Source organism: Monodon monoceros, unplaced genomic scaffold, assembly GCF_005190385.1.
Source record: "Monodon monoceros isolate NGI ecotype Baffin Bay Population unplaced genomic scaffold, NGI_Narwhal_1 Super_Scaffold_15, whole genome shotgun sequence".
NCBI lineage: Eukaryota > Metazoa > Chordata > Mammalia > Artiodactyla > Monodontidae > Monodon > Monodon monoceros.
The window spans coordinates 71829963-71845707 of NW_021703771.1; the positions used below are offsets into that span (position 1 = coordinate 71829963).

Here is a 15745-nt window from a genome sequence, read left to right on the forward strand (position 1 = left end):
ATTTCAAGGGACGTGATCTTGTACCCCTCCTTTCATGTGGGTTCAGAAGGAAAAAACAAAGACAGCCAGAGCCCTCTAAAACAAGCAAGGGCTCTCTCCCTGGGGCACCTCACCTGGGTTTTTGTACCACTCAGTCCTTTAACATAGGGGCGATTCATTGTAGTTTCTGAACTGTTTCACAAAGTGATCAATCACCAGATCCGATGTGACGCGGGCTGTCATCTCCCAGGGAGAATTCTTGAGTGGCTTTTAAAGAAACAATCACAAAAGGAGAAATGCATCTACAGGGCTATTTCCCTCATAAAATAAATCCGTCATGGATCTTCTCCTTAGAAAAACACACACGGGGCCCCAGGTGTGTTGGCTTAATGGCTACAACCAAAACATTTCCTTTTGAAAAAGGCCCTTCCCTATGCCCTTACTGTAAAGGGACCATTAAAACCCAAAGCGCGTTCCCCCGAAATAGCTGCCACTCCGAGCAATGCACGGCATTGTGGCCGCCCAGGAACCAAAATGTCCCCCCTTGTAATAAACACGATACAAACAATGGCTCGTGCCCAAGCTTTCACACTTGTTTTTCCAAGTCTTGGCTGCCAGAGGCAGAGCTGTAATTCCTGAGGTCGCTTGACCTCAGGAGGGGCGAGGTGTGCGGGGTAACTACACTACTTGGGAACTCCTTCGGCAGGAGCAGCTTAAAGATTAACTTTCTCGAGTTTCTGTGACCCAAACTGTGCCAGTGAATAGCGTGATTGGAAACTTGTGCAGGCGGGAGACAGCAGCGCGGCCGCTCTTTCAACAGGCGATTTGTCCTCCTGTCTGCGGCTCATTTCCATGCAAAGAGCCTGACATCAGAGCACCTTTTGTTGCTAAACGCTTTCTTTAGCATCAAGGGGAGAGAGTCATGTGGAGCTGGAAGAGCTCATTTTGAAGAGAGGGGGCCCGGGAAGTACCCTCCAAGTTCCAGAGGCGCCGCGGTCACCCCGCGGGGCCCTGCCCAGACTTGCTGGAAGAAATAAGTCTCGTGCCTAGTTAGTCGGTCCCCGTCACAGGAAGAGACGCCTTTGCAGCGGGTTGCATTGCTTCTGGGCTGCCAGAATTCCCCGCCGGAAAACTCGGTGGTGCGAACTTTGCCTCCTGCTACCGGGTTGCCGAGCTGAGCCGAGCCGAGCCGAGCCGGGCTGGGAAAGTTTCTGGACCTGTCAGCCGCGCGGCCCGTCGCCACCGAGAGCCGAGGTGCGGGCGCCTGCCGGCGGCCCCCGCCGGGTCGGAGGCCGGGGCCGCTTGGGATGTGGCGCGGAGGCGCGACTCGGTGGTGACGCGGCGGGCGGGGACCGGCGCCGGGGACCGGGCGCGCACGGCTGCGGGGCCAGGGCGCCCCGGGGACCCGGCCATGGAGGAGGACGCGGGAGCCGCCGGCGCGGCGCCCGAGCCCGAAGCCGAGCCCGCGCCGGAGCCTGAGGCGGGCGCTGGTCTGTCCGAGGCGTTCTCCCGGCTCTGGACCGACGTGATGGGCATCCTGGTGAGTTACCTGGAGAAGCGGAGGCGCGGGGAGGGCGGGTCGCGGGACCCGGGACCCGGGAGCAGGCAGCACCCCGGCGCCGCGGCGCTCCCTTCGCGCTCGCAGACTCGACAAGCCCACTCCTCGGGGTCGTCCTTCTCCGGCTGTAGCTCTTAGGGGGTTAAATACACACGGTTTAGGATTTCAAACCCTAATTAAAAAGATAACCAGCCACAGATCACATCAAAGATATATTTTTTAAACAAACGGGTATGATATTCCACAGTTTAATCTGGGACACCTGCTGAGAAGTTGGTGTGGAAAAGACAGAGTCCTTCAAAGAATAGATGTAAATAAATACTGTTTGGCTGATGTGCTCTCACAGTCGGATTTGGGAAGAGGCTGATGTTACTGATGTTTATCTCTTCACCATGTGTTGTCTGACCAGGAGAGGAAAACAATTATCTCCTTACTCAGAACCACAGAAAGTTTACTTTGTTTGCAGTTTTTCAACTTGTAGAATTACAGGATACTTGTTATGTGTTTGGGACTAAAAACAATAAGACTTATTTTTCTAAATCCGTATTGTCATGCATTTTGAAATGTCCAGTAACTAAACCCGCCCGTGGATTTGGCATAATTTCTGAAAAATAGTTCTTAGGCATGGCGGATGAAGCTTTTACTTGTTCAGCGTTCAGTGCCTTGAGGAATTAGTAGATTTGCTTTGGTGGAGCTCTAGGTAGGCAGGTAGACTGGAATCAGATGGGTGGGGTTCTTACAGTCAGACATCTTACTCCACACATTAAAAAGTCCATTTCAATGGAAAGATTCGGAATTGGGAGTTGTGTAGATCATTGGAAGAGGCTCTAGATTTACTTGGAGTTGTTTTTTTTTTTTTTTTTTTTAAATAGGAGGAGGTGTAGTTTATAGAAAACTCTTCTTTGGTAATGATGAAACCATTTTTAGCACAGTAATTAAGCTTTTGGACTTTGGAGTGAGTTAGCCTGGATTCAAATCCCAGCCTTCCCATTGACTGACTGCCTGATCTTGGCCAAGGTACCCAACTCCACTGACCTTCTATTTCATTACCTGAAAAGTGAAGCAAAGATTTGCTTCTTAGGTTTCCTGAGATTTAGCTAAGCTGATATATAGCTAGTGCTCTATACTGATACATAGTAGGTGCTTAATAAAGAATAGCTGTCTTTCTGTTTTTTTTTCTTGCAAATGATCTTGTGTCTCAACTTTCCAGACATCCTAAAGTCCCAGTTATTCCATTTTCACATGTCCTTTGGTATTTATGATTATTCCTGTACAGAGAGCCAGGGAAGGTTGGTCAAAGATTTCTATCTGCTCGTCTCACTCTCCGATATTTTATTTTAATTAATTAATTTTTTGAAAGCAGATTTATTCAGGGAGATACCCACTCCATAGACAGAGTGTGGGCCATCTCAGAATGACTCTCCAATGTTTAAAAAAATATATATTAAGAAAAATTTAAGTTAACGCTTTTTGCATTTTCTGAACATTACTGATGAATATGGGCCTTCAGTGAAATTCCAGAAAACCCAATGAACATATATATAAAAGTTGTGGTGATAGATTGTTTTTTAAGTTTATCAAGCAGGAAGCTTATCTTGTTATTTCTTGCTTAGGTCTCACTCTGTAAATTTTCAGGCACTGAGAAAATTGGCTTGATGACATCACATTGCATCCCTTACTAGGGTGTGGGCTGGGGAGGGAAGGGTTAGAGATGCTCACTTGAACTGACGTGTGGGCTCAGGGTCGTTTGGGGGCCGGGGTGGCATGGACCACTTTCTGAAGATTTGCTTTCCCTTCCCTGGCAGATTCCAGCGCTGTTGGGTCAGTTGTAGCAGAGTGTTCTTTGGCTGAGTTAGAAGATGGGGTGGGGCTCAAGAAGCCCAAACCTGTTATTCAAAAGGCAGATGCAGGAGAAAAGCAAATATGTGCTTCTTACAGAGCTAATAGTTCCGTGTGAGGCTGAAAGACGGTAAAGATTGTTCCAAACAGGTAGTGTTCACCCGTGTTTTCCCATCTTTTTATAACGTCTTATTTTGCTTTAAGTCTTGGGCATCAAGATTGTTCCTTAGTGAAAAAGCAGGCAAAGAAGACGTAGACTACCTGCTGTCCTTTGTACGTGCCTGTAAGAAGTCACCAGGGGAAAAGGATCTTTATTCTGCTTTTAGAAAGCTGCCATCCAAGTGTTTATAAGAAACTATATCTTCGGAAGAATGTATCAAGACACGAAACTGACAACTGACTTTCTCTGTTCTCACGGAGATAAAAGACACCATTTCCTTCATCTTGTATTTAAAATACTGCATTTTGCAATCATCTGTCAGCCTAGACGGGTTGAAGTGACTTGATCTCTGGCACGTATTCATTGTTGGTGGCAACGTCAGACTGCACCCCAGTTCTCTGACCTCCACCGGTCAGGAGCCTGATGCCATGATGCTCCATAGTTAACTATCCCAGATCAACTTGGTAGAAATGTAATGGCATCCAGTCATTTTAGGCAAATGCTGTTTGGAAGATTAGGAGAGTAGAGGTAGTAGGGGAATTATACATCCAGACATCATACTTAGCAGATTTCAGGGACAGTTGCTACTTTATTTTCTAGATTCTTCTTAGTGTAAAAATGTAAACTTCAAAGCTTATTAGGTTAAAACTTTTTTTAAATGAATGAGCACAGCTCCTCTTTCCCGAAGGTGCCGTACAGCGAGAAGCCCTCGGCATCCCTACCCCCTTGGATTTTGTTGGTTCAAACCCAGGGAAGGGGGAGAGTGTTGCCCCAGAGGCATTGATCTCGGTAAATACAAGATGGTTGTTTGAGTTCATTGGGACACATTTTACATTTAAATTAATTCAGTCCTGCCCAGTTCAGCACCAATCAGTTGTTTTTATATAATTGCTAACAAGACGCTTGTTTAGAGAAGTAATAGTATAATTTATGGCATGAAAATGTTTGAGTGTGTTGGAATGAATAAAATGCTGACAAGTGAATATGTAAATAGAGAGTTAAGAGAAAATGAGTTTACAAAACCAGTATGGATGTGAGGGCCTGGAGGGCATGGTCTGTATTTCAGTCATTCTACCTGCAGGGCTTGGGCCTTACTGGGTGCTGAGAATATGCTTTTATTGAGTGAGAAAGGAAAAAAGTATGTACTCTTAAATGCAGGAGCCACTCCAAAATACAGTTCTGTAAAGACTCATGCCCTGGCTATAATGGGGCGCATTTATGAAGACTTTAATAAATTCTGCTTATGCCAAAGCTACCACTTGGACAGTTGCATCATGCCTACTTAAATCCTGGCACTTCCACTGAAAATGTAATGGCAAATTGCGAAATGTTTGTAAACCCTGAGCAATTAAACCGAGGCCTTCTTGCAAAACACGCTATTCTGTTCTCTAACTCGGCAGCGTGTGGTCTGCCTGGGTTTTCAAAGCCTGTCACCTTTCACGATGACATGCTTAGACTTCTGTTGAGAATTGCAGAACAAGTTAGAATCCTATGGGATTCTACTCTTTTATCTTTACTCCCTGGTTGCAGACAAAGCATTCCTTTTTCTTTTTTGGGGTGGGGGAGAGTAGTTTTTTTTTTAAGAGTAGGAATTGCTGAGGTTATCAGATGAGGTAGATCATGTTTTCAGCCCCAAGTATCCATTTGGTAACTTGTGATGGTTCATAAATTTTTCCTCCAGAATTCGAGGACTCCTTAAATGCAGAATCAGGCCTTTGAAGCTACTTGGTCTCACTGGGAAGGGAGAGGGAGTTAGTAAGTGACTATTGTTTGCAGGATCCTGCAAGATGCACCTCCCCCAAACCTTACATTTCCCTGCAATGTTCCTACAATTTACACCCATTTCCTAGCAATGCTTGGAAAATATCCATTGTGTAGACAAACTGTACATGGAGGACCTTCCCCTACTCTTAATTCCTATTCAAGCTACAGAAAAGAATGTAGTAGGTTTATCTGTTAAGTTTATCTTTAGGTTAAGTTATCGGCTAGGTTCATTCTGTTTAAGTTTATCGGCTAGGTTCATTCTGTCTTGCTGTTTACCGAAGTCTTCTTCCTTTAAAAGACGTTCCTTTTGCTCTGTATTTTTGGGCAAAGTGTAGGGGAGGGGAGGTGTCAGTGAGATCCCTAGAGGGCTTTTAAAATGCAAACTCCTTTGTACAGACCAGTGTGTAATTTACATATTCTCTGGGTGGTGTCTTCCCTTTAGCCCTTCAGCTAATGACTTAATTTTTTAGGTCTTGGAATCTGAGAGTCAGCCCCAGTTTCCAATATTCTGACTTCGTCTTGATGCTTTGTCCCTGGTAGCCGGCTGAAAGCCTATGGCTTGTATATAAGTAGAGAGATTGCAGGGTGATGTAGCGGAAGACACTGACTGAAGAGACCTTGGAAGTGAGTCCTCAACTCCCTCATTTAGAGAGGAGGGATGGAAGGGCTTGGGGCAGCAGCGTAGGGACCAGAACTTAGACCTACCGATTTTCATTTCTTTGCCAAAGTTAAGTCTTACAGTTCTGGCTGGGGTCCTTAATTTGCTGTCAAAAGAGGCTCTGGGACTTCCCTGGCTGTCCAGTGGTTAAGACGCCGTGCTCACAATGCAGGGGGCACGGTCGTGGGGGAAGTAAGATACCGCATGCCCTAAGGCGCAGCCAAAAAAGAAAAAAAAAAAAAGCTAAAAAGAGGCCTCTGCATTAAAGCGACTGTTCGTGCTCTCCGTCTTCCCACATCCTGCTTTCATTTGCCGCTCTCTACCTTGTAACCCTTCCCTCTTCCACCTGGCTTGTTCTGCATCCTTGTTCACCATTGTTGACTCTCAACTTCCAATGATAGAATGCAGCAACGTGGGGAGGGGAAGGCAGTGCTCACAAGGGCTGAGTCCTGGTGCTGTGCGGGGCCCTTCCCAAACTTAACCTTAATTGGTCCTCTCACTGTGACCAGTGAGCATTTTTGTCCCTGTTTTACAGTGGAGAGGTAAACGTGCATGTCCTGAATCACCCAGACGGTAAACAGGAGCTGGGATTTGGATCATGTGTTATTTCCTGGAAAGTAACTCCTAGTTGCAGTTTTATAGTTCGTTCTCTCACATCTCTATCGAGACATCTATTGACTGTCAATCTTTTTTGCTTAAGCTATTGAGCTAAGTACTAGCCGCACATGCCCCTGACTTCCAGAAAGACAGTAGTTCTGTAGGGAAAACAGCGCCCACTGCCCCTCCCCTAAATACCCAGTCCTGCAGTGTAGTATGCAGATCGCCCCAAAGAGCACGGAGTTGGGGAGGGCTGACGGAGGTGCTGGTGCAGGAAGTCCAGTCCCAGAAATGCCTTTCAGTTTGGGCCCTGGCAGTGAGCAGGCTTTACCTGAGAGGTGTTTCCCAGTGAGGGCTAAGGAGGAAAGAAGAGAGGAAGGGCCTTCTGGACAGAGCCTAGGGAAAGAAAGATGGGAGAGCAGAGAGCACTGAGGTGGGTGCCAGGTCCTGAGTGCTGAAGTAGCTGCAGTCATTCTGTAGGCTTCAGTGAGAAGCCATTGCAGAATTTTAAATTGACATGTGTCATGATCACTTTTTAGAAAAGTGACTTTTGGGGGTGATGAGTTGGTGATGAATTTGGAAGAAGACTACTTCAGTGATCCAGGCAAGAGAAGATGAGAGCTTGGATTAAATGTTTATGAAACATACCAGTTTATCTATCACCTGGCTTCTATTGGTCCCCATATTTTACTCTATAAGGAGTCAAGGATTGCTCATGGTAATTTACTTCTGATAAATTCTTTTATGCTCAAGAGTAGGCTGGGTTAATGCAAGAGATTTTAGGCATGTTGTAGTGTTGTGATTTTTTTTCTTTTCATTCTAAAGAAGTATCTATCTTGACACATCTGTGTGTACACATATCTACTTACCTGTCTCTCTGTATTGGAGTAAATGATTTGGTTCCTTAAAGAGGGGAATTATTATTTATAACAATATGCACACAATGCTATAGCTAAATGATGTTTAATACCATCTTTTAAAAGCTAATTCTAGGGACTTGCCTGGTGGTGCAGTGGTTAAGAATCTGCCTTCCAGTGCAGGGGACGTGGGTTTGATCCTTGGCTGAGGAACTAAGATCCCACATGCCGCGCCAGACAACTAAGCCCACGCGCTGCGATGAAAGATACCGCAGGCCACAACTAAGACCCGTTGCAGACAAAAATTTTTTTTAAAAAAAGGATAATTCTAGAGAACAGTAAAATAGAGGGAAATATTCAGTTGGGCATATTGATCCATAAGCAAATCTGTAGCTCAGTTTTACAAAGGACATAAGAGGAAAACCTGTAACTAGCAGTTTACTTAATGTATTCTTTTTAAGAGTACTTTATGCTTCAGACTTAACCATCATAATCCCACTGTGATATATGATGTACTTACCCATGGTTTACACACATTCTTTTCTTAGGGTAGAAATAAAATTGATCTCAAAATAATGAATTTAGATGGATAGAGGCTAAGACTAAGAATTAACTGTACCATTTAATACCAGTGAGTATAGACTAAGACTAAAAGAATTAACCAAACCTTCCGACTAATTTTGAGAGAAAATGTATTTTTATGATGACCTGGATTTGTCGTTTCTCAGATGGTAGTATGCTCATTTATTTATTAATTTAATTTGGTAATGAGACCTGAAATTTGTAGGTCTGTTCCTCATTAGCTTTGCTCCTAGGCAGCTGTCTAGTGTCCCACCCTTTGTTCCATAAGATGTTTCACTGGGTAGCGTTAATTCTTTATGAGTTGAGATGCCTCATAGAGATAACCTAGTTTGTATTTTTTCTTGCTTGTCAAGCCCTGTAATAGAGATGACTCAGGCACAGAGATCGGAGACCCAGGCCTTAGAGTATCTTAGAGACTTGGAAGACAAAACCTTGATAATAAGATAGTTTTTCCTCTCTGTAACCCCTAATTTTTTCTTTTCTGAAGAGATCTCCTATTGTCTTTCACCTTTCTAAGCTGATTGGTAAAAACGTGAATACGTTTGAGTTTATAATGACTGCTCTGTAGACTTGTTCCATGTGTCCATAGAGGCACTTTGCAGCTCTCCTTGGTGTCTATGACGTAGATTTGATTCACGGTTTATTTTGTTGCTTCATCCATTGTTTGTCTGGTTTTACAGCAAGTAGTGAGTGAGGAAGGTCCAGTGTGTCTACACATCACTGTCTGCCCAGTTGTGGCTGTGGCTTCATCTTCTGTCCTGGCATGCAGAATTAAAAGTGGAATGACAAGGGAAAGAAAAAGAAATGCATATAATTGTAATTCTAACTAAAAGTATCATTGAAGGGCAGAATAAAAAAAATTTAGTATGTATCCTGAGCCCTAGTTACTTTAACAATTTATCCTAGTTAATTTTGGGGACTTGAGTACTTTTGCCTAAGACTTGCTGTCAACCGATACATTTTTCACACTAGAGCTAAAAAATGTTTTTATGCTTTTTTGGGCGCTCTTAAAAATAGTGTTTCAATATAGAAGAAAGGAATATTCTAGTTTAAGAATAAGTATCTTCGCTATAGGCTTACATCCATCTTCAGAGGATTTTAAAGGCCACATTTAAAGATAAACCATTAACAATTTTACAGATGTCTTTGTTTTGGATATGCACAGGGTTAAAATAAAATTTTTTTTTTTTAACAAAGCAATGAGATACTCCTACACACCTGTAACAATGGCCAAAATCTGGAACACTGACAACACTAAATGCTGAAGAGGATGTGGAGCAAGAGGAACTCTTGTTTATTGCTGGTGAGAATGAAAAATGGTACAGCCACTTTGGAAGACAGTTTGGCATTTTCTTACAAAACTAAGCCATATTTTTACCATCCAGTCCAGCAGTTGCACTCCTTGGTATTTGCCCGCAGAAGGTGAAAACTTATGTCCACACAAAAACCTGCAGACAGCTGTTTATAGCAGCTTTATTCATAATTGCCAAAACGTGGAAGCAACCAAGAGGTCCTTCAGGAGATGAATGGGCAAATAAAGTGTGGTGGAATATTATTTAGTGCTAAAAAGAAATGAACCATCAAGCCATCAAAAGATGTGGAAGAACCCTAAATGTATATTACGAAGTGAAAGAAGCCCACCTGAAAAGTTTTTTATTCTGACTATATGACGTTTTGGAAAAGGCAAAACTGTGGATACAGTGAAAAGATCAGGGGTTGGAGGGAGGGAGGGATTAACAGGTGGAGCACAGAGGACTTTTATAATGATGGATAGATAGATGTGCAACACCAAGAGTGAACCGTAATGCAGACTTTGGATTTGGGGTGATTATGATGTGACACTGTATGTTCATCAGTTGTAACAAAGGTTCCACTCTAATGAGTACGATGGGTTTATTTCAACACCACCAAGCAATTCTCAAATTCTCAGTGGACACTGATGGAGTTTCCCACAAATTTAATTCATGTCTGACACTATCTACTAGTGTCAGATCCCACAGGTTAGGGGCTCAGTCCCAAAGACTGTCCCTATTTCAGTTGCCAATTGCAAGTCCAGATTGTTATTTGTGCTTCTGAACGACTGGCTATAAATTGGAGGTTCCTGCATCCCCCCTGGGGTTCCATTAATTTGCTAGATCAGCTCACAGAACTCAGGAAACCAATTTACTTGTTAGATTAACCAGTTTACTTACTAGATTACTGGTTTGTTATGAAGGGATATAACTCAGGAACAGCCAGATGGAAGAGTTGCTTAGGGTGAGGTAGGTGGGAAGGGGCGAGGAGCTTCCATTCTCTCTGGGGCACCACTCTCCCCGAATCTTCATGTGGTCACCAATCCAGAAGCTCTCTGAACTCTGCCCTTTTAGGTTTTTATGGAGGCTTCATTACGTAGGCATGCTTGATTACATATTGGCCTTTGATAACTGAACTCAATCTCCAGCCCCTCTTCCCTTCAAGGAGGTTGGGGGGGGGTAAGGGTGGGGTGAAACTGAAAGTTCTTACCCTCTAATTACTTGGTCTTCCTGGTGACCAGCTCCATCCTGAGGCTATCTAGGAGCCCCAGCCTAGGTGCCTCATTAGCATGAACTCAGATGTGCTCTGAAGGGATTCCTAGTGAGCGACAAAAGATGCTCCTATCACTCCAAATTCCAAGGGTTGGGACCCCTGTACCAGGGCTGGGAAGAAGACCAAGTATCTGTCTCCTGTAAGTCACAATATGACAGTGGGGGATATTAATAATGAGGGATGCTAGGCCTGTTTGAGGGTAGGAGATATATTGAAAATCTCTGTACCTTCCCTTCAACTTTGCTGTCAGTCTTAAGCTGCTAAAAAAATGAAGTCTTAATAAGAAAATATAATTAAATTTTTTGTTGTTTTAATCAAGAGAAGGGTAACAGAATGAGAACATTTAAAAACAAAAAAATTGATTAAACACCTCTTAGAAAACTGAAAGGTTATTTTGTGAGGGAGTTAAGAGCAAAGGAAGCAGTTCAGAGTGGCTTCAGATCCTGGCTTCAGCATTTAGTGGACCTGTGACCTGGGTGAGTTCCTTAACCCTTCTATGTCTTGGTTTTCTCATCAGTAAAATGAGGGTGATAGCCACTCACGTCATTGGGTCTGGTAAGATTAATTAAGTCAGTAGGACTGTGCATGGCATATGGTAAGCAGATCATAAATGTTCGTTATTGTTAGCTGTTAACGGTTAAATCTCCTTTAGCTGGAATATGAATTAATTTCCCTTCATTCTCATCTTCAGATGGAGTGATGATCTGATTCCACATGTTCAATTTAGGATTGATATTAACTATTGATTTAATGTATGTCACATGTCCTTTTTAGAATACACAATTTAAAAACAAATGCATAAATTGCTTCAAAGTATTAACCTTCAGGTTTCATGTTAGGAAACGGGTGTTAAAAATGATGTGTATGCTCCAGAGAGAAAATGTATGAAACTTGTGAATAGGCAGGGTTTTCTGGAGGCAAGAAGGTATTTGTAAGGAAAACATATTTTCTGTTTAAATGGTATCCAGATTGCTATTTGCAGTTCTCTTGTGACTAAGAAGCACCATAATATGAGATCATTTTAATAGTTGACTTCTTAGAAACATGTAAGATATTGAAAGCGTCCACTTAACTAGTGATTTTATTTTTTGAATGCTGGGCTCATATAGATGTACTAAATCTACTTTCATTATCTTGAACTTTTTTGTGAAATATTCTCCCAGGGTTTTATTGAATTAACCAATGTTTTTGTCAGGGTTGCTAAACATTCATTCTGTATTTTTGCATCTTAATTAGGAATCTTCCGTCTCCAATCAAGAAGTTATAAAAGCGTCATACGGTAGTGTCCCCACCAGAGCCCAAAGCAACCTGCAAACACATGTCAGTGTGAACATGATAGAAGATGGGATTGCTTGTGGTTTGAGAAAGATTATTATTCATTATTATTATGCAGTATGCCACTTATATACATTTTAATTGGGGGATAATTTCACTATGCATCTATAGAAAACATGAAGGAATTTGAAACTTTGGGAAAGTCTGTAAAGACGAACATTGGATGCTAGAGAGATAAGACATTTCATTTTTAAAGCATATTTTATCATGAAATACAGTTTTATTGAAAACGTTCCACAAAAGTGTAGCCTTAGGACATAGCCTACTGGGGAAAGGTCATTAATGCCTCTGCAGCATTTTGCTTCTAGTTATGTAACATGTGGTGCCCAGGTGGTGACTTAATGAAAGGCCCCTCATAACACTGGTGCATGGCAGTGATTTGCCCTGATTAGGATATTATGAAACTGAGGCTATGTGATGAGCATTAAAGTAAATAGGTGTCAAATGATTCATAAAAGTTACATGAAAGATACACTGAAATCCACGTGATATAACTTTAGCACTAGCAGAGAACTATGTACTGTTTCAACAGACCAGACTGTCAGCTGGTAACCTCCACATTCTATATCAAAGCACTCTTCCGCTTGTCACATCACTGAAAGACTGCACATTCCAGAGCTTGTGTCTTTAGAAAGTGGGGTATCTTCCGTGGTGGAAGAGTTTCCATAGAAACCGGAGGGGAGGCAAGTATAACTAATACACTCCTTAGACATCAAGAGATTTTCAGCAGGTCACATCCCTTACTCTTAAGAAGTGCTACTCTAGAGATTAGATGATAATACTTACATTGGCATATAATTCCTTACATTTCATGGTGTGTCCTTTACATGCATCGACTGGTTTAATGCCCTTATAGCTACCAGAAACCCAGCCTTGTTGGCAGCCACAGTTCTCTAGCCTGGTGAGTAATCTAGGGTTCCTGGTTTCCTTTTCAAACACTGACATTTCATTACCCATATTTTAATACCCGTAATTCAACAATTTCTGGTTGATTCTGGTTTCTGTAAATTCTAGTCTTCTAAGTTTTCATCTATTTTATCTGTGAAATAGAGGTGAAACATTGAAGTTACATCTTTGCAAGTATTTTCAAATGCTCCTCCGAAGTAGACCAGACCCAGCTGGATGTGGGCTCTGCTATCTTTTGAGCAGAGTTTGGGGATGAAGCCAGAAAGTGATCCCTAGTCTGGATTTTCCCATTTTCTACCCAAGCTGCCTGGTCCCTGGGGTCTTGGATGCTCTAGGGTGGGTCAGTGTGGCAAACACTCAAGACTTTGCAGGCTCACCTCTTCCAAGGAGGCAGAGGGCAGCACAAACGTCTGGTGTCTCATTGTTACGGCTTGCCACAAATTCTAGAAAAGCCAGACTTTTGTTCTCACGGCTTCCAGTTCTTCTACTGTGGAAAACAGGAAGGCCCACTTTCACAACACTGGGAAAAGCAGACTCTCCTATTGTCAGCCAAAAAGTTTTGCAAGCTGCGAAAGAGTTTTATGACACTAGGTTTACATATTTTTTTTAAAAATCAAGATTTTTAAAAAGACATGCAAACCTTTCCTTTGTATACCTGTGGACTTACTTGCAGACAAGTTTAAGGGTGTTCTGTTTCAAGTCCTTACATATAAGGAAAATCTGGGACAAGAGTTGCTCAAGGGCGCTAGGTTACAGATGGTTTCAAAGGATCAGCGGAAGACCAAGTGAACAAGCCAAAGCAAGACTGGTTTAAATTCCTGCATTTGCTAGTTAGGTCAAGATAAGTAAGTACTGAATTATGCAGCTTAGTTGGCAGCAGGGACTGATGAAGCTCCAAAGCTTGTTTTGGTAGAAAAATGACTTAAAATGAATGAGGGCTGGGGGGAGTGACACACTACCTTCTGGTGTCCCCTGAAGATTTAAATCAAAACAAGTTTTATTAGTGCAGAGAAAAGGATGCTGGTGTTGTTGCAGTGCCTTGGATGTGACGATAGTCACAGCTGTACAACTAGGGATAGAGCCAACATTCTGAAGTATCTGTTAAAACTAAAGGCGATCACCTTTTTTTAATTTTTAAGCCACTACTTCTTAGACGATTAGCAGTCAATTAACTGGTTCTTTGGCTTACGGTTTTCTAACGCTTTGTGTATCTATTGTCCTTGATGGGACTTTTATTTTAAAAATATAAACATATATTCTTTGTGGCAATGTAGGGAGAGTGTGCAGGATAGAATCAAACATTTTTTTCTGCAAACTAAAGGAACTTAGAAATTCAGTTGTCAGCGGATTCTTTGGAGGACTTCTTTATTGATTCCTGTGCAGCTCTACATTCCACGCTTCCTTGAAGCTTCAGAACTCGGTGGATAGAACAAGGAACATTCTACGGTTTGCCACCCAGTCACCCATTGTAATTATTTTTTTTCCTCAAGGAATTTGGAGGTTATATTTTTGTGCAGTAGTTGGAATATTCTTTGAAACGTGACTGCCGTCAAGACTTGTTTATAAAGCCATTTTAGCAAAGATGCTATGGGGCAGAAAGAGAAGAGTAATAATAAAAATAGTATTGTTGGCAGCTGATACGGACTGATTGATCATATACTATGTGCCAAACACTGTACTAGGCTCTTTCCATGCGTTATCTCATTTCATTGTCCCTATAACCCTGTGAGGTTATGGGTTGAACTGTCACCCCCGAAGAAGATGTGTTAAAGCCTTTTTTAAAAATTAACTAATTAATTAATTAGGTTGCGCTGGGTCTTACTTAGTTGCCTCAGGCGGGCTCCTTGGTTGTGGCTCGCCGGCTCCTTAGTTGCTGTACGCGGGCTCCCCAGTTGTGGCATGTGAACTCTTAGTTGTGGCGTGCATGTGGGATCTAGTTCCCTGACCAGGGATCGAACCTGGGCCCCCTGCATTGGGAGCTTGGAGTCTTATCCACTGAGCCTCCAGGGAAGTCCCTTAAAGTCTTAACCCTCAGTCTTAATCTCAGAATGCAGCCGTATTTGGAAATAGGATCTTTGTAGATTTAATCAAGTTAAGATGAGGTTGTTAGAGTGGGCCCTAATCCAGAGTGGAAATATGGACACAGACACCGGCATACACAGAGGGAAGATGCTGTGAAGACACATATAGACAGAGAGAACTATATGAAAATGGAGGATTAGAGTGACGCATCTATTAAGCCATGGAATGCCAAAGATTGCTGGCAAACCACCACAAGCTAGGAATAGGCACGTAAGGATTCCCCTACTGGTTGCAGAGGAAGCATGGCCCTGCTGAAACCTTGATTTTGGACTTCTAGCCTCTAGAACGGTGAGACAATGCATTTCTGTTTCAAGTCACCCCAGTTTTCGGTACTTTGGAATACAGCAGTCCTAGAAAACTGATACAGATGGGCGCTTTGTTATCTTCTTTCTGCAGGGGAGCAGCTGTTGGGAAAAGGAGCAAGGGATAAAGAAAGCAGAACTTTTTCCAGGAAAGTTTTAGTACTTTGCACAGACCAATACCTTGACCAGGAGGAGAAGGAAAATTGACAAGATAGGTAAACAGTGAGCCTCAGTAAGAACGTGACCAGGGGAGCACAGACACCTGTGCAACAAACGCTTACTGGCTTTGGGTGGTTCCGCCGGGCATGAGGAAGACAGACTCCTCTATTCCTCTCCCAAGTGCTAGGGGGTAACAAGAGGGACAAAGGTAGAGGGAAGTGTTTCCTTCGTGATGGTCCAGCATTTCTCATCTGATGAGCTGAGGAATAAAGTGGACTTGGGAAATTGCATTGTATCCCATCTTCTCACCCAAATAAGCCCTCAGGCAAGTGCCTACAGCTTTTCCCTCTTCTGCTCACCATTATTATTACTGTTTCTCTCTCTGTATTATATCTATCGATA

The 15745-nt window shown here is 42.8% G+C and overlaps 1 protein-coding gene across 2 annotated transcripts in view; it reads left to right on the plus strand.

The window, feature by feature from the left end:
* Positions 1-1052: 1052 nt before the first annotated feature.
* Positions 1053-15745, plus strand: part of SASH1 (SAM and SH3 domain containing 1) — a 187448-nt gene continuing 172755 nt past the window's right edge. Inside the window, exon 1 of one of the 2 annotated variants that reach the window (XM_029224143.1) lies at positions 1053-1519. In XM_029224143.1, coding sequence (XP_029079976.1) covers positions 1391-1519 — 129 coding nt within the window. In that variant the 5' untranslated portion in view covers positions 1053-1390. The remainder of the gene's footprint in view (positions 1520-15745) is intronic. The other variant, XM_029224141.1, reaches the window with a different exon arrangement.